Below are 24617 nucleotides of genomic sequence, written 5' to 3'. Positions count from 1 at the left end.
AGCCCCGCATGACAGATGATGAGTGAGGAGCAGTAGATGGAATGAGAATTGGGAGGGGAAACCTAAATACTGGGAGAAAACCTGCACCAGTGCCACTCTGTCCACCAAATATTCCACATGACATGACCTGACCTGGGCTCGAACCCGGGCCGCAGTGGTGGTAAGCTAGCGACTAGCATAAGCTATGGCAGAGCCACGACCCCAACTACTTACCAGAAAGGTTACTCCGGACAGCCGAACTTACAGCCTTACTGACTGGGACAAACGGCACACGGAAAGATCAAACATGACATATGAGTGTTAAAATTCCGTTGTTTCTAGTTCGCAAGCGCACTATACCGACCGAGAGAAAACCGCTTGTCGGTGAAGATACAACTTTAGGGGACTCTAGGTGTCCCGTGTCAGCGCAAAGAATCCCCACGGCCGTTAATTTCGGTTTTCTAGACCGGAGCCGCTATTTCCTTGAAGCTGCTCCTCAATTATCCTCAAGAGGCTGAGTGGACCCCGTTCCAGACCCATTACTTCTCAAAAAATCTGCTAGCGCCGAAAATCGAACCAGGTCTTCTGCATCTCTAGCCAGGAACTCTGACCACTAGACCACGGACCCGAAAATTATGGAGAATATTAATAATGTCACGTGTTATTAACTGGCACGAGGTTTAGATTTATACTGAATTTATTCACGGCTACGTGGTGGTGTTCACTTACTACTTTACAGTCAAGTTACCGTACGACTAAGGGCTGGAACACACACAGAGACATCGGCCGTACGACGTCCGTACGGTTCTTGTCGCATCAAGTAGTAGAATATAAAGTGTAGTCTTAGCTTACATACGTGACGACATGTGAAATCTACCGTACGACAGTCGGAGAGCAAAGAATGTATTTGGTCGCTCTAGTGTGAAAAGGAGGTCGTACGGCAAAAGAAAAAAAAAATCGTACATTTTTCCGTACAACCGATGTCGCTGTGTGTTCCAGCCCTAACGGTTTACCGCCAATCAGTACGTCTTGGTGCTAAGCCCCTTGAGGCTCAAGACCAGAGATTTTCTTTCAATTGAACCCTTGCGATTATAGTCCCTATGTACAAGGTAGAGGCAGTGCTCGACGCATTGTAGCCTCGCACTAGATGGAAGTGACAGGTCAGCATCACGCACTGGCAGCTTTAACGCATAACAAAGAGTGCGTGATATACACTGGAAACTGTCAGCTCCAGAGCCCAATGGCTTTCACATTCTAGTCACAGCCGATCCTACCGTCTTGCTCTCTGTATTGCAAACATTTTCCCACTGAAATGTACATATATCCTTCACCCCCTCCAATCCGAAGCATACATCCAGACATTCTGTACGGTCCTTCATATAATTAATTACCTAACAAAAGAAAAGGAGAACTGTATAAACAGCGAAATATTTCCCAACAAGTAGTTCCGGGAAGAACTAATCGCCTACTTTCCTTTGACACGACATGGACCGCACAGAAAAAAAGACACCTCCAACAATTCCTCGTTGTAGCGGGTACATGTTTATGGAGCCACTGCCTAGCAACGATAGGGGGTTACACAGACCCACGGGCTCTCCTATACGACATGGACCGCATGGAAGACGACGCTTCCAACAATTATTCTATTGTTGCCAGTGTATCCGTTGCAGCGGTAACGTTTTTAACGAGCCGTTGCCTAGCAACGATAGGGGGATACACATACAGACACAGAGACTGATGGGAGGGATTAAAGAAATACGCCGTTGAGATGGGTTGACGTGTCATGATATACATACCAAAGTTCATATGGATTGGGTCAGCCATTCATAAGTTTACAGGTGAGGGCATACAGACAGCAGGTTGATCGCATACGCCTATTTTCATTTTTCAAAACAGGGAAAGTCGGCTACTTCCCGTGTGCGACGGGTTAGCATACCTCCACCGTAGCGCTGAGAGTTATTAGGCGACGAAAAGGGTACCCGGTGCCTGGGGGTTGTAAATGGGCCACTCTGTCATTGGGGAACATAAAAAAGAAACCTGGCCCTCCACGCTGGGGATTCAACGCAAGGTTGAAGAGCTTGCTCTGTAAAAAAATTTACTGTTGCGAAATCCAAAGTGAACGCCGAGTGGTCTAATTCAGACTAGTCTGAACAGATTTCCAAGGAAGGCTATGGCTAAAAATAGGACTGTTTTGCCACTGATGATGATGATGATGATGATGATGAAAGTAGGCTAAAATACCGTTTTAATAGTGCCCTTGGAACTATCCAGTATGCTATTTCCTTATGGTCACATACTCACGTGATAGACGGTGAAATTCTCGTGTCGATATGGCATGGCGAGGGATCTAGTGTGTCTCTCTGTGCCGGGATTTGACTTTCAAACGCATGTGACACTTCACTTGTTTCACTAAAACAACTGGTCGCTGCCCCTGAACCGCGGACATTCAATAGATCGATTAGCGAAACCTACAGGGCCATTACTAGCAATAAAATGAGTGAATGAATATAAGGACACATCAAGTAATGAAAAAATGAAAGAATTTATGTATGGATGGATGAATTTATACATGTACGAATGAGCCGAGAGAGAGAGCCCATATGACAGTGTCAGACTTTTAAACAACGATACGTATCGCCAGTTTCACCCGCGCTGGTACACTCAACACATTCAACGCGACTGCTTGTGTATGAAACACTCAGCAGAATATGCACTAAGTCTACCAAAAAGTTGCCTCAGTAGGCCAAACTCCAACCCAGTCATGCCTTAAAATTTTGTCATCCTTTGGTTTGCAAAACTGCCTATTCTATGAAGCTCCACTTCGATACCACTTATGTATTTCTTGTTTCCCTTTCGTGCACTATGTCATTCCCATCCTCTTGCTTACTTGTACCATTTGATATCACGAAGTTCCTCGTTATGTAATTTCTCCATTCGCCAGTGGAATCACGCAGACTAAAAATTTTATGGCCCAAGTTGAAAATTGCATCGAATTGTTGTTAGAGTGTCTGAAGACGTTAGTAAATTTTAGGCCTACACAGAATGTGTTACGAGTCATCAGGAATTCGGTCATTTATTTCTTTATGAGTTATTTCACAATCCCATGAGTACCTATAACAACACTGTATCGAGTAGCAGAACCATTAGGAGGAAACAATTGTAATGCCTGTAGAAGGAAGCGCTCGTGGCATTATTTGAGACAATCCCGAAATCTGCCTGGACGGACCGAAAACCCCGAGCATGATAGCCAGTCTCAGCGCCGAGATTTGAACACGGTACCTCCATAATACGAAGCATTCGTAGTATTCATTCGACCGTAGCATACGGTATCGTCACAGCGAAATCTGCCTGTGCCCAGTTAGACTGGTACTATACTTCGTTCGGAATCTACGGAGTGCATGGAAACGAGAGAGGCAGTCTGTGTCTTAACACATCTCATGTGTCACCATTAACAGTGATGCAGATTCTCCCTTCATCTTAGGAAGTTACCATATTCTACTAATTTTAACGTACAATAAGGATGAAGCTGTCAAACAAAAGATATACTCCGTGGCCTGTAGTCCGCAAGCGAACTATACCGACCGAGCGAAGGCTGCTTGTCGGCGAAGTTGGTGCCAACTTCAGCGGATAGAGCGTGGTCATAGCAACGGATCCCCACGGCCGTTAATCTCGGTTTTCTAGACCGGAGCCGCTATTTCTTTGAAATAGCTCCTCATTATCCTCACTTGGCTGAGTGGACACGGTTCCAGACCCACTACTTCTCAGAAAATCTGGTAGCGCCGGGAATCGAACCTGGGATCTGTAGCCAGGAATTCTGACTATTAAACCACAGAGGCGGTAGGATGAAGCTGTCACCGTACTTAATTAAGCATTACACCACGAAGGCGTATGGGGAAGTGGATGTATAGATCCACGTTTTATTGACCTCGGCACTAGTTTAAGGTGAGTGATCAGCTTCACGCCCCAGCACCTTTTCCCCACGGTGCCTACTGAAGAGGAGGCTGGGTAGGCCCCAGAACAGGTCTGGACGACGTGGAGAAAATTCTTGACCCTACAGGGACTTGAACTTCGACCACTCTGTCTTCAAGCCCGCAGCCATACTCTATCCCTACACGTGACAATACGATGGGAGCTAAGATCGCCACACCCAAGATCTTATTAAACACAAGGGGCTTTTCTTCCTTAAGGTTGTCCACTTATTTGTGACATTTTCGACAAAGCCTAGGTTAGCAAGGATAAAAGCGTTGCTCACAACATGCCGACTACTCCGTAGTGCCCCACTGTGGCTTAACGTCCATAGATCTGCACTGTACAGAGGCATCGTGTGTACCGCGCGTTAGCCAATAACGAAGCGAGCACGCTTCCGCCTGTTCCCGATGTTTTGTTTACATGCACTCAGTAGACACTTCGAACAGAGTATAACCGAATTACACAAGCGAATCAGCTGATCCCAAGCTCAACACAATCTACTGCCGATGTCCTAGTTGGTATTGCAGTTCACTGCTTCGTAACAGGTTGCAGATTGACTGGATGAATGCCGTTAAGTCTCTTACGGTTTACCACACAACGTAACAGAAATTCGAGGTTCCACTTTGCATTCTATTCTTTGCGTATCACGGTCGAGACAATAGCGTTCCTCAGTATCTCCAAACAATAACGGCAATACAATCACAACCGCCTTCTGGCTACCGCAGTGGTCAAAACCACCCTGCCATTTCTCATCGCCACTGCAGGTGACGAACTGTTGTTAAAGAAACCAATAAAGAACACGACGACGCTTTCTGACATGACAATTTGGCAACCCGTAACAACGTAAACACACGATGTTTCGGACGTCATTAAACAGCAAACTGCCGACGTTTCAGACGGTTCCGTGCGACTCTCGAATTTGGGGCCGTGGTGAGAACACGTGTCTACCTGACTACGTCCATCACAGAAACACTGCCGACAGCTCTACTCACGCATACTGTCTTTTCTGCACTGACAGCATAGCATTGGCGCCACCGTATCGATTGGACGCGAGAACCACTGCGCGTGTCCTCCGTCCCTGCACCCCACAACAGGCTCTCAGAAGAAACTGCGTGGGCGTCCGTCATATGCGTGCCCGACCCACTTTCAAAAACGGGGCATTAACGGCTAAATACAGTATTATCTGTATAAATTACGTTTGATGCGCAGGCACTGCATTATTAAGGTGATCAAATCAAACAATATGAGATAGATGGGTTACATAGAACACACAGGAACAATGTTGCATGACAAGTTCATGCAAAATTGTACGCTTAAGTCGGAAAACATAAAGCGAAACGTACGCGTAAAAAAAAGGTCAAGCTATCCTTGTAACAGGCTGTGGAGGCCCATAGGATTGTGAGACGTCGAGGTTCCCACATTTTTTAGACAATCGGCTCACATATAGAAATGAGGTCAGCCTCAGCGCCGACCGCCCTTTACCCCCAGGAAGACTCTTGGTACTCATTTATGTTAGAGGCTGAGTCGACACTAGGGCAAGAGTGCAGCTGGAAGGATTGGGTCAACTGAAAAATCGAATGACCTCGTCGGGAACAGAACCTGCGGCCTTCCGGCTTGTAGCACTGTTTCAACCAACTGCGTTATCGCGTGTCCTGGAGACGTAGGCGCTGATGGGAAAACAATATCAGGATGTATCATCAACGAGCAGGGCACGAATCTTGCTCGGAACAGGAATCAGTACGGGACTCTTAGCAAAACGGCAATCAACCTTCGATTTCATAAAGAGCGCATAATTTCTTGGCCAGATGAACGACTATTAGATTCTCAAAAACGTTGTTACATTGACTTTATTATTATTAATATTATTATTTATTTCGTGGGATACGGTGAGATGAAGCTCACTTGGTACGCCGGCCTCCAGTTGGCCAACTGTACCAGCTCCATATGACAGCTGAGTATGGAGCAGTTAGTGTCAAGGAGAACTGACAGCGAAAACCAAGTACTCGGGGAAAACCTGTTTCAGTGCCACTTGTCCATCTCAACTGCCACATGATTTGACTTGGTACTGATCCCGAGCCCCCTGGATGAGAAGCCGGTGCCTAACCTCCTGACCTATGGAATGACGACCGATGGAGTCTACAAACAGCACTTGTTGAGTTGATGTGTGCTGATGGACGCGAACAAATGCAGTTAAGTTGGCTGCATCTATTAAGCACATAAACAACTATCTTACCGAATTATACAATTTCCTCAAACAATACAAATGTTCCAGAGTGGATACTGCTACTTCTGTCATACGCCAGTCAGGTCTGTCAGTAGGGGCGATGAAATGGCACTCGGTGGTCAGTTCGGGTAAGGAGATAAAAAGACAGGCCTAAACACAAAGAGATATACATGAGTAATGTAGTGGTTAGTACTTGTGCTTCGTATTCGGAAGATCCTGGATTAGACTCTCGGTCCGGAGGCTGGTTATTCTGGCAGGTTTTGTGGCTTTCGTCATTTCCTCGACGCAAATGCTGGAGTAGTGCGGAACTGTATATAGGTCGCGATCTCTTTTGTTCAAGTCACTATTAATTCATTATTCACCCTCATCCCCAAATTCGCCGCTATGGGGACTAACCGATTGAAACTGAGTAGTCAAAAAAACTAACAAGAAGTTCTGGGAAGAACTAATCGCCTACTTTCCTTCATATGACACGGATCGCATAGCTGCCTAGCAACGACAGGGGGATACACACAGACAGACTGATAGGACGGATTTAGGAAGCATGGCGTTCAGATGGGCTCAGAAGTTGATGTGGGGGATACACAGACACATGGTGATCTCATAAGCTTACTTTCATTTTCTTCAAAATAAGGATAAAAAATGTAAAACTATCCCTGTAACAGACCGTGGAGGCCCATTGGGTTGTGAGACGTAGAGGATCCAACATTTTCTAGACAATCGGCACATAGATAACGATGAGGCCAGCCTTAGCGAGGGCCTCCCTTTACCGACCAGGAAGATTCCTGATACTCATATCTGTTAGAGGATGAATTGACCCCTGGGCCACAGTGCGGCTGGAACGATTATGTCAACTGGAAAATCTAATAACCTTATCGGGAACCAAACCCACGACCTTCCGGCTTGTTTCATAGTATCTCAACCAGCTACGCTACCGCGTGCCAAAATAAGGAAAGTAGGCTAAAAATAAACACACCCAAACCTTCCACTAAACATGATTCTACGCCATTTAAATCCATGAAAATTACCATCTTGTGGTATGTGACGTCATGCAATCTGGTACATCGTGTCCAGCGTTTCGGAGGTACAGAGTACATCAATCTTCAGGGATAATAAAGGAAATAGGTTCCTCCTAGAGGCGGGTATCTATCTAGCAGGCTACTTAGCGTCACATTCCAGAAGACAGTACTCGCCACAGGCACCGCCGGGAGAAGCCCTGACCTCACAAACTACTTCCCTAAGATTTGCTTTAACGCATATTGTACGTACTCGAACAGGCCATAAGCTGAAGGTAAAAACTTGTCCATGTGCTTAACTATTAAGCACTACGCCGTGAAAGCGTAAGGGGCATGCATTCTCAACCTCGACAGTGGTTGGTGAGTGGTCAGCTCACGCCCCGGTCGTTCTATCCCCGGTACCCACTGGATGGGAGGCTGGGTGAACCCCGGAACCGGTCTGGGCGACGCAAAGAGAAAAATCTTGCTCTCACCGGAACTCGAACTCCGTCCACTCAGCCGTCCATCCAGTAGCAAGTCCCTATACCGACTGCGCTCTCCCAGCTCGGGATGAGGAAGAGGAGGAGGAAGAGGAAGAGGAAGAGGAGGAGGAGGAGGAGGAGGAGGAGAAGAAGAAGAAGAATAAGAAGAATATATTGAAGACGTGAACTTACAATCGCGCTCATCTGGTTACAGTCCTGGCCTACCTGAAAACCTCGAACAAATTTTTTGCAACTGTACAATCAGAAGATTGACATAAACAAATATTTCGGATGACCATCATTTCTTCGGGCCGGTCACGGTAGCCGAGCGGTCTACGGCATGCACTGTCTTCGCTCGCTCGGAAGCCGGGATCGTGGGTTCGAATCCAGGGTGTGTGTGTGTGTGTGTGTGTGTGTGTGTGTGTGTGGGCGCGTTTTCCGTATATGTGTACAGGTAGAGGCCTTGCGACGAGCTGATCACCCGGCCAAGGAGTCCTACCGAATGGCTAAGATCTAGTACACCGAAGTGAAAGGGAGAGTTTCATGGAGGTAGGCCAAGGCACAAATTGGGGCTGTAGCGCCAAAGGAAGAAAATCGTTTCTTCACAGTAAACCATTCAATTTTACCGAAAGTACACTCACTACAGGCTTCTAAATACCTGTGTCCCACGGCGTGAGGTGGGTCCCGAAATTCCGAAATTTGAGGGCTCCAGAAAGATGCCAGGTCATGGCAGACACCACGGGCTTCAGACATCAAATGACGTTTGACTACATTGGTTGACACTCTGACCGAACAACCGTGAGACTGCAACACAGGCTCTGACGAGAACTGGGTGCTCAGTAAGCCGCTACGAGGTTCAGAACTGGTTCTGTCATCGGCCTTTAGGTGTTTCTGTGCAATCGTTCACCTACATCTTTCATTAATCTACAGAACGTCTTATCCGAGATATTAAAACTGATCTGTTTAAAGATCGCCTCATTTACAATATTTCAATTCCTTTCTCTTCTTCCCGTCACTTTTGCTTGTTTCCAAACTCACAAGCAACTGAACGATCAATTTGTCTTTGCAAGAGTCGTATGTAACGTCATGAATTTATGAACTCTCTTTGCGGAAAACAGCCCCTACCAACATGATCCTGTTGTAATGCATTACGCCATAAAAAGTATAACGTTCTTCTCTGCTAATAATGGATGTTGATTCATCGTATGGATCTCCAGAGACCGCCTGTTGTTCTGGAACGTCACTCCCCAGGGCGCCAGGACGAGTCGGGCGTTGCCTTCAAGTTCATGCATGCAGCCAGACGCCAATCCCTCATGACTCATAATTAATGAGCTGACAAATGGCGTTTCAACACAGCAAACCGACTTCAAATGCCATAAAAAAGACAAATATAACCTGGAACCCGCGCAGTACAAGTGACCACTGTCTGGGCCACTAGCCTAACGCCTGGGATCGTAGACTCGAATACCTCTCGAAACGTTGATATGTCTACCTTTTCCCGCTTTTTCCTGTAATGGAAGATGGTCTCATCCCCTACTCGTGTAGCATTTGTCAATAGAATGAGTAACATTTCCACAGAAGCGGAAGGGCCAATTTCACATTGCCGGACAGATTCACTTCTGCTCAAGCAAGATCATGTTTCTCTGCTAGACAGATCTTTACTAATATGTAAAGTACAGTGCGTTCAATTATAGAGGAAACCTGGCAGCAGTGCAGATCGAACATAATATTTCTCACAGATTTCAGCTGTAAATGCCGACAGCAGAATGAGTCATTAGCGCTGATAAACGCGCGCCGTCAGATGGTCTGATCGTGTCATTGCAGTAAGTCGCATTAATAGTCACGTCTTTGTTAGGTGTCGACAGGCGGCTGACATATATACTGAAATGAAGTTCATTATTGAACAGCGTGTGTTGCTGTCGAAACTTTTTCAAGGAAAAAACTTTCAGAAAATGAATCCGTAAGTTTCGTCTTAAATATCCTGACTCGCCAGTTCCCACATAGTCGTGTGTGTCCAAGCTTCTGGAAAAGTGGCGGACCACAGGTTTACAATGTGACATAAAGAAGCAATCGAATAGGATTGTGCTGACTGGAGAACAGGTTCCGGATATTGAGGCACGACTATAGATCAGTCTTCGAAAATCGTTAAGACGCTTAGCACAGGAAACCGGTGTTTCGCTAGATCTGCTTCACGGCCACAAAATTAATAAAATTTCGCCCGTATGAAATAACAATTGTGCATGAGCTGAAGCAACCAGATTATGAAGCAAGAATTCGTTTTTGCAACTGGCTGCTGCAAAATGTGCACGATGGAATCGTAGGTCCACAGCTTCTGTTCGTGAGTGATGGGGAGTGGTTTCACGTTAGTGTTCATGTCAATTAACAAAATGTAGGAATACGGAGCGATGAAAATCCTCATGCTATACAGCAAGTGCCATTACATAGCGAAAAGTTGTAGGTGTGGTGTGCTGTAAGTTCGCGGCAAATCATTGGCCCCTTATTTTTCCACGAAACCGTGAACTCTGACCGCTACGTTAATGGTATACTGAATCCGTTTTTCAATCAGCTGACTGCTGAAGAAAGACAATATGGGTATTTTCAGCAAGACAGCGCTACAGCACATATGGCTAATGTATCCATGGTCGCAATACGGGAAGTGTTCGAAGACAGAACAATCAGCAGAGGACTGTGGCCTCCCAGATCTCATTTTTTGCGATTTTTGTGGAAACCTAAAGGGAAAAGTCTACAATGATCCTCGCAGCAGCACTGATGCTATGCAGAATGAAATAACACGCGCAATTTCATTAACTTTGTGGCCGTGAAGCAGATCTAGCGAAACACCGGTTTCCTGTGCTAATCGTCTTAACGATTTTCGAGGACTGATCCGTAGTCGTGCCTCAATATCCCGAACCTGTTCTCCAGTCATCACAATCCTCTTCGATTGCTTCTTTATGTCACATTGTGAACCTGTGGCCCGCCACTTTTCCAGAAGCTTGGACACACACGACTATGTGGGAACTGGCGAGTCAGGATATTTGACGAAACTTAGAGATTCATTTTCTGAGAGTTTTTTCCTTGAAAAGTTTCGACAGCAACACACTCTGTTCAATAGTGAACTTCATTTCAGTATAAATGTCAGCCTCCTGTCGGCATCTAACAAAGACGTGACTATTAATGCGACTTACTGCAATGACGCGATCAGACCATCTGACGGCGCGCGTTTATCAGCGCTAATGACTCATTCTGCTGTCGGCATTTACAGCAGATATCTGTGAGAAATCTTATGTTCGATCTACACTGCTGCTAGGTTTCCTCTATCACTGAACGCCCTGTATAAACATTTCACGCGCATTATTCAACATAAGGAAGGAGACCGATTCGTACCACGTGGCCAGCCTACTGGAGTCTCAGTTTCTGTGATATGGACGCTTCGGGCATAGCCTCAACACAAAGTTAAACTGCATTTTTGCTTCGATTTACTCTAGAAAACTATGCCTACAGTTTTGGTACAAGATAATGGAATTTCAGCCATGTTCTGAGTCTTTGAACTGGTTTCAACACAAACTTTCACAAAATAGCTGAGTCAGTACACTAGATGGCTACAAGGTGGCCGACTGCGTTTGTGCTTTCGCTAGAGGCTGAGGTTTTCTTCTTCACCACGCAATGTCCGGATGGGTTCAGCTGCTCACACATCCACCTGACTAATAGGCTGAAGACATCCTCTCATCGGGCTGGAGTGTGGTCTTCTCTACGTGCTTTCATGGCGTCGTATTTCTCCATAAGGCCAACTTTACTTTTAACTTCCAGTAGGTTTATATGAACGATTTACGATTTAATTCAAAGGGAACAGTCTTGGAAGTGCAACTTCCTGTCGGGTTCGTAGACTGGTGGTGAGCAACGTTGTCGTGTATTTTAAGATATTTCTTCTACAACACGATTCGACTCTATGCGGCTATCATGAGGTAGAATATTTATGTAGCTGCTGCACTGTATTGCTTTAGTTCATTCTTTTAAATCTTGCTAACACCTGATTATAAGTTTTTGTTGAATTTTGTTAAAATCGATTTAAATTATGTTCCTTGTTCAATTGATACTTTGTTACCAGTACTTCCAACGTAACTTGACACCAGTCTGCGAACACAAGAACATACACCTCCAAGACTGCTCCTACGAATTAAATCACTAACCAGTGCATGAGTATGCTGAAATTGAAATTATAATTATGTTGGATTTGAGGCTCTTACAGCGATGGTTCTGAAGAGATATAACTCTCTGTAGTCCGGTGAAAGTGAACAAACATTTGCTTCCTTGTTGCCTGCTTCATGCTGGTTTATCGCTTGGCTTACTCTGACACCCTGATAATGGAGGTGATAAGTTCCTCCGAAATGTCGGTTGACGTTCACTGCACTACATAGCGTTATATCTCGGAAGACAGAGCCCTTTTAAGTTTATAATCAAACCGTTAACTGTCTTATCGGGAGCTGGCATTCTTGCGTATGTGACGGATATCAAGGCAAGTGAAAGTAGAATGACAGCCGTCATGCACCAGGTTACATTACTGACGAAACAACTGGGCTCGACGCGCAATGTTGCTATACATACTAATAGCACATTGCTTCACGCGTGTGTACACCTAATATAGGAACTGAGGTTATCATAGCGATGGTTATGAAGAGTTGTATCTTCTGGGATATAATGCCGTGCAGTCCGTTGAAAGTCAACCGACAATACGAAGGAACATGCCGCCTCCATTTTGGCTTATTCTTCGACCCTGAAGATGGAGGCGACACGTCCCTCGGAAACGTTGGTTGACTTTCAGCGGACTGCACGGCGTTATATCCCAGAAGACAATTCTTCAGGTGCACGTATCTTCTAAGTGGCCAACTGCCGACTGACCATGATAATAGTGGCATTATCATCATGCTGACTGACGGAAGAATCAATCGGCTAAGACTGATCGACCATCGAACCACCTGACTGACAGAGTGATTGGTTGATTAACCAAATTATCGCCTAACACACTACCTGAGTGACGGTCCTGCGTACTCAGTTAGGAAAAGTAACAAAGGACTTCAGGCGGGATAACCGGTCTCTATGCCGAGATTCGAACCGGCGACCTCCCGACAAAAAGCATGAATGCTTACCACTGCATTTGGAGATGCGATAGAACAAATTATGAAAAAAGTGGGCGGTGATTTGGTTTGGAATCAACTGGCTCAGCAGAGCAGGTTCCAAGTTTGCGTGGCTCTCGGCTCTCCTGAGGCCAGATTAACATTACAGCACTAGCGACCATCTCCAATCTGGAATGTTGCTCCTGTGGATAAAAGAAGTGGAAAGAATTCGCAATGAGACACAGACGCCGGCGAGGCAACTGGCCCTGGCATCCGGTCGTATCGCCGCGCCACCACTATCGGGTAAGGGTTCATTCAATGAACATGTTTTCTAATAATGGCAGGCAAAGTGGCTACGGACTGAGCGACCGGGATTCAATTCCCAGCAGGCGCATAGTTTTCTCTCCGTCATGACATCCAGTCTTATAATTACTGAGTAGCATGTCCTCTTTTCGGGGAAGGGGATGCTGGAAAGTTAAGCTGGTCAGTCTAACCAACTAACTCCTTCCTGGGAAGTCACCAGTCGCTCATCTACTCAAGACTTTCCCGACATTTTTTGGAACCCGAAGGTACATTACCGTATTCACAACAACCTGGTCCCTATCGAAGTAAAGGTAAAGCTATCCCTGTAACAGGCCGTGAAGGTCCACAGGGTCGTGAGAGGTTGAGGCTCCTACATCTTCTAGACAATCGGCTCACAGATGCTGGTAAAGCTATCAGCCTTACGCCCTGGCCGCTTTTTACCCCCCATGAAGATTCCTGGTACTTATTACTGTTAACAGGCTGAGTCGACCCCAGGGCCATATTGCGGCTGGAAGGATCAGGTAAACTGAAGAAATCCACCTCATCAGGAATGGAACCCACGACCTTCCGGCTTGTAGCATGGTGCCTCAACCAACTACGCTACCGCGTGCCCCCGGTCCCTATCCTGAGCCAGATCAATTCAGTCCATACAATTTCATCCTATCTCTATTTTAAAACGCGTATTATTTTCATACCTCCCACACCTAGGTCTTCCTAGTGGTCTCTTTCCTTCGTGCTTTCCTACCGAAATCCTAGCTACATTCCTCTTCTCCCCATGCGTACTATATTCCCTGCCCATCTCACCTTCCTTCACTCGAGTATTCTCATTATATTTGGTGAAGAGTACAAGTTATGAAGCTCCTCATTATATGAGAGAGTCAAATGAAAACGGGTCAGAAGCCAAAACATGTTAAAGAACATTTCTTACGTCAAAAGTAATCTGCAAAACTGTTAATACATTTATCCCACTGGGAGATAAGACGGTCAATCCCATCCTTGAAAAAGCCTGTGGGCTGTCTATGGAACCACATCTTTACCCAGCCACACGTCTTCGTCCAATGCAAACCGATGTCCACGAATGTCTCTCTTCAGGTCCCCAAAAATGTGAAAATCACATGGGGAGAGATCTGGGCTGTAGTGGGGGGGGATGTTGAAGCACTTCCCAACCAAATCTCTGTAGCGTATTCCTCACAGTCGGCAGTGGGGGGCGCGCATTATCATGAAGAAGGATACTGCCATTCGATAGAATTCCAGGGCGTTTTGACTTTATGGCACGTCTCAGTTTCTGCAAAGTGTCTTCATAGCGCTGTGCACTGATTGTGGCCCCATGCTCGAGAAATTCGACAAGCAGAGGACCCTTGTAGTCGAAGAGGAACGTTATCATCACTTTATCGGAACTTGTGTGTACAGCTTTGGATTTCTTCGGTGGGGGAGAATTCACATGTTTCCACTGTTGGCTCTGCCGTTTGCTCTCGGGTGGTTCTAAATCAACGAAGTGTATTGGGTGTGGTTCTTTACTCGCTCTATGCTTAACGTTAATAATGTTCCTTACTTTATGGCCTTGTTTTTCAAGTTCATCTTTAATCTCAGAGGTTGGTATTTGTGTGATGCAATCCCCGTATAACTGCCCTGAAGGCCCTTTCTTCCTTCAGCTCGTATGTATGGTGAGTGATTTGTTCATCTCGTTAGATGAGGTAGATCGTTAGATGTAGGTATCAGAAGTTTTCGGATTTATTTTTATTATATTATCAGCCATTGCTCTAGTAAAGTAGGTTCCCTTTTCAGTGGCTAATGACAGGTTTATAGTTAATGACGCCACAGGTGTATACAAGGGGGCGATTTATGGCTGATGTCATGGACATTATTTTGATTTGTCGGGTTATTTTCAGGATATTTTTATCGCTCTCTACAGTAGGGAGTGGTTGGAATCTGTTTGTTATTTTGATTTGTTCTGTGATACCCTTAGCAGTTTGACGTCGAATTTTTTGCGTTCATTATTTACAGCTTACCCAGAGTGCGTTATATTAATTTGGTCATCAGTTTGTTCATCACTGTTCTATTCTTCATATTTATTTATATGACTGTATTCCATGGTTGAGCTTGAGCTAGGATTTCTGTTTGTATACAATGACGGCACCTGTGTCTGGTTTTGTGGTTGATAGAATCCAACTAATTGGTTTTGTTGCATTGGTGGAAAATGCATATTTGAAGTTAGTTGACTTGTTTGGGTTTGATATATTTGTGAAGCCTGCATAGCGATCAACACGACTTTACTAACTCTGAACCGCTCTGAACACTGCACTACCCCAGTTAAACACGGGGCCTTGCTGCACTACATTCCCACGTCCTCACTGCGTGGCAGCTGGCAACGTGCACCCTGACTTCCTGGATGCATTTGAAAAGTGGCAGAAACGCTGGGATCGGTGTGTGCGCTCCCAAGGGGACTGCTTTGGAGGTGATGGTGGAGAATAAGATCCAGGTAAGACGCAATAGATTTTATTAATATATTTCGGGAACTTTTGGACTGCACCACGTAATATTTTATTTTCATTTGTATTATAACCGTCAACTTAACACGAGTCGTGTGGAAATATTTTCAATGGAGGTAGTAGATGCTAATGTACATTTTACTTATTTATTACAAATATAGATATGCTACATGTTTCGACCATAATTTTGTCATCATCAGGCCTTGAATGAATATATCTCAAGTAATGTGTTCATAATTACTTGCGATATGTTCATTCACTGTGTTTAATAAGTTTAATTACTTGAAATATGTTCATTTAAGGCCTGATGATGATCAAATTGTGGTCGAAACATGTAGCATGGCTATACTTGTAATAAATAAGTAAAATGTACATTAACATCTACTATCCCAATTGAAGATATTTCCATACCAACCGTTGTGTTGTGTTGACGGTTATTACACAAATAAAAATCCACTAGAAGAGTACTATGTTCTGGGATATAATGGTGTGTAGTCCGTTGAAAGTCAGACGATGTTTCGGAGGAATATATCGCCTCCGCCTTCAGGGTCGAGGAATAAGCCAAAGAAGATAGATGCGTGAACGCCGGTGGCAAAGCCGCTTTCACGCTAGTATTTTGCTCGGATTATTCTTCCACCTTTCCTCCGAAACGCAGGCTGACTATCAACGGACTGCACAGTGTTATATCCCAGAAGATAGTAGTACTCTTCGGGTAAGTTCTTATTTGTTATAATCCATGAGAAACATAAGACAATGGGATCCCTGCCGACATAATGAAGCTATTGTGATGCAACGCAAAACAGGATGTTGAGAATATTTGGACAGAAGAGAGATGAAGTGACAGGAGGTTGGAGAAAACTACATAATGAGGAGCTTCATAACTTGTATTCTTCTCCAAGTATACTCAGAATGATTACGTCAAGGAGGATGAGGTGGGCAGGGCATGTAGCACGAATGGGGGAGACGAGAAATGCGTATAGCATATTGGTGGGAAAGCCACAAGGAAAGAGACCACTGGGAAGAACAAGGCGTAGGTGCGTGGACAATGTTAAAATGGATCTTAGAGAGATAGGATGGGATGGTATTGATTGGACTGATCTGGCTCAGGATAACGACCAGCGGAGGGCTCTTGTGAACACGGTAATGAACCTTCGGGTTCCATAAAATGCTGGGAAATTCTTGATTAGCTGCAGAATTGGCGGCTTCTCCAGAAGGGCTCAGCTCGGTGAGTAAGTATGTAAACTGTGACGCAACGCAGCAATGCTCAGCTTGGCATGAGAAACGTCTCAGAGTCTCGGACGCCAAGGGACAACCGAAGTGGCTGTACAGCTGGCAAGGTCAGCCGCCTGAACACTCACTACTGTTAGACCTTGTGCTACGGAAATCGTCAGCTTCCGGGCTGACCCCTCGGCCTTCGCACACCGCAGCTAATCTGCCGCTACTTAACGAAATATCTTTCATTAACGCATACTTTCGTTAAAGAAACACAAGAAAAAGTTCAGCCATATCCTACGTTGGCTCTAATGGACCAGTAAAAGTAACGTTACCCATTTGTAAGCATCAGGCCGTGGAGGCAAATACGGAGAAAATAAGTAAGCTAGACTTGTAGTTCACTTCAATTCTATGCAGTCGTTAATGTTCAACTCTCTCTCTCTCTCTCTGGCCGCTTCAGCCACCCCTCCCCCCAAATGAAAAATTCCCTGATACTTTTCCCACCGGATAGAGGGCACAGTTGGTCCCAGAAGCAGTCTGAACACAGTGATGGTACACTTCATGAACCCGATTCCTACCGAGGAGACCCCTCCCCCCGTCTGACCCGGCTCTGTCTAATGGACCGATGATACTACGACTGGAACGTTTCCAGAAAACGGAGCTCTGCTCACCGCATGTGTTGTTACCCGTGTTGCAATCGCCCTCTGGAAGGCGGACGCCTGGCGCAAGGAATTCAGAGGTTCTTTACATTCAGAATACTTAATCCAAATGGCCTGTGAGCCCAATGCGTGAAAGACTGGCATGTTACAACTGTTGTACATACCTTAAAAACTCTGGTTCTCGGAAAATCCTTCCAAGTCTGTATAGGTATACGGCTACATGAAGTCCATTTGACGGTCATGACATGTCCAATATGCGGGGCCCACATATTGGACTGTTATACTTATATCCTACGAATACATCTATTTCGGGGTTTAGCAGCTGGCACAGGCGGACACAAGATCCACAGTCTCAAAATTGAACGCCGTGTCACGGCTCGTCCTCGGCATTACAGTATAGGCTGTTACAACACTTGTAACATATATTTACATATCTTATGAAAGTTTTCCGCAAAATCTGGTACCTCGGAAAACCCTTCCTAGTCTGTACAGGCATATGGCAACAAGAAGTCCATTTGACGATCATGACATGCCCAATATGTGGGGCCCATATCTTGGACCAGAAACCTCTAAATCAACAATGTTATATAACGCAACAATGGCTTTGTTAACAAAGTTGTCAGAGACACCAAAGTAAGTACTAACATAAAACAACATTTCTTCTGCGATTCAGTATTTTGAAATTTGTACTCGAAAACCACGGTAATCAAAGGGGATAGATACTTCCATCTGTAGTGCTGTATGAAAATACGGACTGCAACACGAAAGGAACCTGCAGCAATGACAGAACACTACGATGCAATGCTGGATTAACATGCAGATTGATTTCTGCAACAGTCACATTCATTGGGACTCGGTCCAGTGTAACACTACTCTGCTACACGCTAGCTGCTGTAACCGATCTGCCTACCCCAGCTCGATTGAATTTGGTAGAATGTTTGGATCCAGGTAAATTAACAGGTTCGGTTAGGTTTACTTGTAACCTACAGCAAATGGACGAGAGGTCCGTAGGCTATTTCTTCCCCTAAAGAAGGAGTTTTAGCCCAAACTCTCCAATGGAAAAGACAAAAGAAAACGACTGGTCAAGGCAGATGCGAAACGTAACAGGAAGGACGCCCGCAGCTTGGTTCTTTAGAAAGTCACACAAAATTTTACTTGTCTGAATCCTTGGAGAACACAATAAGTGACAGTTTTGAACCCATAACTCAAAAGATGGGTGGTCTCCCATCCCAAGCCAAGCGTGACATTTGTCAAGCTACTGACAGGTTTTACGTTAAGTTTTAGCGCCTAAATTCCCTGTAATCCCTAAACGGATTGGGGGAATACTTAATTAGTGTATTCTCATTTTTTGAAAATGACCAATCCTCGTAATTTCTGGAGTTGACTTGTGGACCGAGACGACTCCGAGAGTTTCGAGGAGAAGGCATTCAAGGAGCCTTACTCCAGATCGAAAACGATCCGGACGCAAATTTTAGAAGAGCTGGTAGTCCAGATCTCAAACCATTCGAGCGCAAATTCTAAAAGAGGAGTCTTACTACAGATCGAAAACGATCCGGACGCAAATTCTAGAAGAGGTGGTAGTCCAGATCTCAAAGCATTCGGACGCAAATTCTAAAAGAGGAGTCTTAGTTAGTTAGTTAGTTAGTTAGTTAGTTAGTTAGTTAGTTAGTTAGTTAGTTAGTTAGTTAGTTAGTTAGTTAGTTAGTTAGTTAGTTAGTTAGTTAGTTAGTTAGTTAGTTAGTTAGTTAGTTAGTTAGTTAGTTAGTTAGTTAGTTAGTTAGTTAGTTAGTTAGTTAGTTAGTTAGTTAGTTAGTTAGTTAGTTAGTTAGTTAGTTAGTTAGTTAGTTAGTTAGTTAGTTAGTTAGTTAGTTAGTTAGTTAGTTAGTTAGTTAGTTAGTTAGTTAGTTAGTTAGTTAGTTAGTTAGTTAGTTAGTTAGTTAGTTAGTTAGTTAGTTAGTTAGTTAGTTAGTTAGTTAGTTAGTTAGTTAGTTAGTTAGTTAGTTAGTTAGTTAGTTAGTTAGTTAGTTAGTTAGTTAGTTAGTTAGTTAGTTAGTTAGTTAGTTAGTTAGTTAGTTAGTTAGTTAGTTAGTTAGTTAGTTAGTTAGTTAGTTAGTTAGTTAGTTAGTTAGTTAGTTAGTTAGTTAGTTAGTTAGTTAGTTAGTTAGTTAGTTAGTTAGTTAGTTAGTTAGTTACTGGAGAGGGTGGGTTTCCCCATGCACTGAGACCTATATTGGTCCATTGTGCTTCCCTCTATGATTTCTACCAGTCTCTATATCCTACCGGTACTGGTGCTTACCATCAGTCCCGCCCAGCCAGCGAGACCGGCTCTACTAGCTGAGAGGTATCTATAATGCTTCCCCCATCTACCAGAGGTATTAGAGACTGCTGTTGGGCGGGAAACGTCCGTTAATTTGGCTCAGTGACCTCCTTTGGAGATATGAGGTTCTTTTACGTGCCGTAAAGCTAGGACACGGGACCCACGGCTTAAAGTCCCTCCCGGAGGACTTGTTCCCTGAATTTTTCCGCCCTTACTACAGATCGAAAACGATCCGGACGCAAATTCTAGAAGAGGTGGTAGTCCAGATCTCAAACCATTCGGACGCAAATTCTAAAAGAGAAGTCACTGGAAGGAGTCTGATTCAAGATCGCAAACCTAGCGGATGCAAATTCAATCTAGTGCGTTAGTGGCGTCAACTGTGGACAACAGTTTAATAAAGTGTTTGGTGGAACAAAGTGTGTGTGTTGTAACAGGAGTTCCCACTTCCTTTCCTGAGCGAGACCCTGCACAAACGGCCTGAGGACAGAATCTCAGCTCTACCGGCGGAACTAGCTACCCACGACCGCTACCCCCTTGTCAATCCTTCACACCTCTCCTAAATCTGTAAACTGATTGTAGCAGTTTATTGGCGCCCAAACAAAACCCATTACCCTAAAGATCAGAGGTGTGTAAGCATGATAAGTGAAACAGGGTAAAGCCAGCTGTAGCCGCCGTTGCCCGTAGCAGTCCAGCAGCCAGCGGCCGAAGACCAACGTAGAGGCAACACGTAAGGACGAGCAGAGCGTGACGCCCAACGTAAGGGCTCAACGACGATTGTACTGCAGACTGCAGGAGTGGAGAACGGGGTACGCATTACAATACAGGTGTCAGGAAGAATAACGCAAAAACCCTGGTCTAGAAGGCCTTCCCTGAACCAAACGATTTTCTGCATTGTTTTGGGGCATAAACGATTACTGAAAAGATAGTGACGCCGTTTAAGTTTGATTCCTTCGGATGAAATATGTCTTTAAGTGACAAAAAGACAAAAAGTGACAAAAACGTTTGACAATGTATATGATAGATACATATTTTAGTTATTTTAATATGAGAACAAGGCATGCAATGAACTAGTTTGGCGTGGATAAGTAAGCACCTGAAGATGGCATTATTATGCCGAAACATGTAGTGCGAGGGAGAGAAGGAGATAAATGAGTGTATGCACTGCAAGACGGTTTAAATAAATCATGGACTTAAATCAGTGCAACAGGACGCTAAAATATAACATGACAAAAAGAATGTTTGACACGTATGTTACAACACGCTCATTTGTATTCTCTAGCTTTCTTTCTCTCTCTACTACAAATTTGTCAAATACATGAATATTTCTTCAAACGACATTTAAAGCACGTGAGGAGGTACATGTTTCATTCGAAGTTCTGTTACTGGTTCCTGCTCACAGCCATATGGATGTAGAGCGTTTCAAAGTCCCGGCAAGGCAGGCGATGTAGCTACTTACAAAAAGAATCGTATCATCACAAGGCAGACAGCTATGTGGCGCCCTTGCATGCGATATACTCGTATGTTAGCTGCCAATGCCAGCAGTCACGCTTATGTGAAGGCCACGGCTGACGGTAGGAGGAATGATTCACCGTATCCACTCATTTTATGTGGCATTTCGCGCTCGCACGGGATGTGTTCATTGTTCGCGTGCAGGTGCAAAAATAGTGCGAACTTCGTTTCCTGTTCTCCTTCTACTAGTCAAACCAGTAGTGCATCACACACAACCTCCTTTGGAAGGAAAAAACTCTTGTGAGTTTAAAGACGTTTCTCAGTATGGCGCTCCTATGGTTAATCGCTCTTCTTATTCTTATTCTTCTGTTCCTCCCACTCGGGCATAGGGCATCCGTGAAACGCTTCGTTTCACTTCAGTTTCTTAGAGAGCCGGTTGACATCCTTGGACGGGGGATCAGCCCGTCGCACGGCCGTTACCTAACACAAACACAGAATAAATACAAACATCCATGACTTGAGTAGGGTTCGAACCGACGATCCCAGTGTTTGAGCGGGCGGACATTTCACGCCTCAGACCGCTCGGCCACTGGGATCGGCTTAATCGCTTAAGACTTCACAATTTAATACCAACCTCCGCAAAACATGCAATGTATTTATGTCTTCAAATAATGTCATCCACTCCCCTGCAAAGAGGATACTCCCATTAAATTACATTTATAAGAAGTAAACAACGAGGAAAGGGCACTGTGTGTATAATTTGTGCAGTTTCTCATAAATATAAAATGCATTTTTTCTTTTTATTGTGTGTACGACTGAGCAGCCGTCTGCCATGACCTCACAGTGGGCCGAAAGAATAATCCTCTAATGCCATTTAGAAAGTATTTCCTGTTTTTGGCAATTACGTGTATATGCACTCTGATCTTTTACGAGGTGTTTTAATACGTTACTGGTGTTCGGCATGTAACGAGACTCTGTATTTATCTTGTAGTATGCTATGTAATACAAACAACAGAATGAGAAATTTTTTTCAACAATTTGCATTTATATCGAGCTTCATGTGACTGTTTGTGTGCAGTTTGCTCACGTATAAGGGGCATCTTTACGGAATTCCAAGTTTGTGAGAGCGATCTGAGATGTTAATTTTTTCTTCGAAGAAAAAAGTTTTAACCTAACAAACAATCAGGCGGTTTTAGCTGCACAGACCATATTAGAACGTGTTTATACTGCTTTGTAAAATGAGCAAAATACGAGAAGTGGGTACATTTATAACATTAGTATATGCACGAGAAGTGGCCTCTTTGGGGAGCGTTCTGTAGGATACTGGGTATAATAATATAAGCTTCCTTGGTGGAAAATATTCCCTCAGGGCTGTGTTACGCGACATACGCTTCAGCTTTGGACAACCTGAACAGGGAAAATGCTGATGACATATGACTAGAGTCTCTGACGGCACTGGCAATTATAAGTATCTGTACTGCCCAGTTCAAAGTAAAAATAATAATCAGGCTATACAGTTAATGACAATTATTCAAACGCTGGAGTGTTTGATTTTTATTTTTAGATTGTGCTTCCTGTTGTGTCACAACTACAAGAAAAATGATATTACAATTAAAATCAATGTCATATAGATCGAATTTTGTTTACTGCTACATGTTTCGGTCCTCATGGGACCATCATCAGGTAGTGTATATAATAAATACGATAAAGTTAACTGAAGCCGGTCACGGTAGCCGAGCGGTCTAAGGCATGCACTGTCTTCGCTCGCTCGGAAGCCGGGATCGTGGGTTCGAATCCCACTCAGGGCACGGATGTTTGTGTGCGTTTCTCTGTGTTTGTCTACAGGTAGAGGCCTTGCGACGAGCTGATCACTCGCCCAAGGAGTCCTACCGAATGTGTAAGATCTAGTAAACCGAAGTGAAACGGAGAGTTTCATGGAGGTAGGCCTAGGCCCAAATTAGGGCTGTAGCGCCATAGAAAAAAAAAGTTAACTTAAACCTCAATACGGTTCTCTACTTTGGTGCAACGCGTAAAAGTTGTTGAAAATAGTTCCTTGTGTTATGATGAAAATTACAATAGACAAAAATATGGAAATATTAGAGAATACAAGAATTTGTATTTAAAATATTCGTGGAGGTAATTAAGAGATGATGTATATTATGAATATAGGATTTTATAATACAAATAAAGAGTTAGCTATTACACGACTAAAGAATCCAAAAAATATTTAAAAATGCTATATTATAAAATTATGGAGAATATGAAGTTAATTCCTCATATGGACTTTCAATGTGCGGTAGATATTTGAATCCATTTTGTTTTAGCCTATCATGATGTGGGTGTTACTCGCCCAGAGTTCTGTTGTGCTGGTGGCTGCTTCAATGTCTTAAACTGCACGCTAAATAACGTCTTGGATATGGATCGTAATGCGCTGTCTGTGACGAGTGAATGAATTGACAGTTAATATAATTATGGTTTAAAAATGTAATTAAGGATTAAAATGCTAACAGATTAGATGCTGAATAAAGTTTACAATATTTTTTTTTCATTTTGTGCATCCTATTGTGTTTATTATATACAATTCTTTATTGGAATCCGTCGTACCATAACAACATAACGGTCAAGGTCAACATTACCTTAGCTACATGTTGTTGCAACAACTGACTTCATAATATGAAATATCACATGAAGAGTTTTTAACCATATTCTATTACCTAACTTTCGTTTTATAATAATTTTATAATTCATTGCACTTTTATACCTTGTGGTTTACAGTGTAACACAGTTGTCAAGTATCCAGCTCTACTGTCACGCTGAAATGCAGTTCAATAGTGTGTGAATGTGGTAACCATGTATTTTGCCCGACGATGGCTTTAAAAGCCGAAACATGTAGATAAGGTAATGTTGACCTTGACCGTTATGTTGTAGTGTTACGACGGATTTCAATAAAGAATTGTATAAGTTTATAATATGTACGTTGAAGTCGTCCAATTTAAGCTAGTGATTAAATTGGAATATTAAGAGCAAGACTTGGTGTAAGCGGCGTATAAACAACTGACACTTATATCCCTGCGGCACGGAATAGTGGTGCCATAGTGTCAGTTGTTACGTGAAACCAATATTAATATATATATTATGAGCAAAGGATGCCGCTTATCGTTTGAAATATTACACTTCGCAGCTGCAGTCCAGCGAGGTCTCAGGAATCGTTGGGAATATTGCTGGACCAGCGGCTTCGAAGATATAATTGTAAGAGGGTATTGGAGGATTCAAAGTTGTATCACACGCCTTCCGTTTGAATGATCGAATCAGAAGCGATGATGGAATATATCTGCGAGGGTGGGAGAATTAATGTCCCCAAACTCAAGGATATAGTCCGAGCTTCAAGAGGGGCTTCTAATTTGGTCATTCCGACGGATAGACGTGTT

At 43.9% G+C, this 24617-nt stretch overlaps 1 protein-coding gene across 7 annotated transcripts in view; it reads right to left on the bottom strand.

Annotated features, from left to right (window-relative positions):
• The window catches only part of LOC111874244 (calpain-A), a 218810-nt gene that overhangs the window by 116197 nt on the left and 77996 nt on the right, over window positions 1–24617 (bottom strand). Inside the window, exon 1 of one of the 7 annotated variants that reach the window (XM_023869587.2) lies at window positions 2281–2591. The exons of the other annotated variants lie outside the window; for them this stretch is intronic. Within the exon in view, the coding sequence (XP_023725355.1) occupies window positions 2281–2316 (36 nt within the window). The 5' untranslated portion in view covers window positions 2317–2591. Of the gene's footprint in view, window positions 1–2280; window positions 2592–24617 lie in introns of those variants that run through there. 7 annotated transcript variants of the gene reach the window in all.

Source organism: Cryptotermes secundus, unplaced genomic scaffold (assembly GCF_002891405.2).
Source record: "Cryptotermes secundus unplaced genomic scaffold, Csec_1.0 scaffold1171, whole genome shotgun sequence".
NCBI classification, from domain to species: domain Eukaryota; kingdom Metazoa; phylum Arthropoda; class Insecta; order Blattodea; family Kalotermitidae; genus Cryptotermes; species Cryptotermes secundus.
This window is presented reverse-complemented; position numbering and strand designations above follow the sequence as displayed.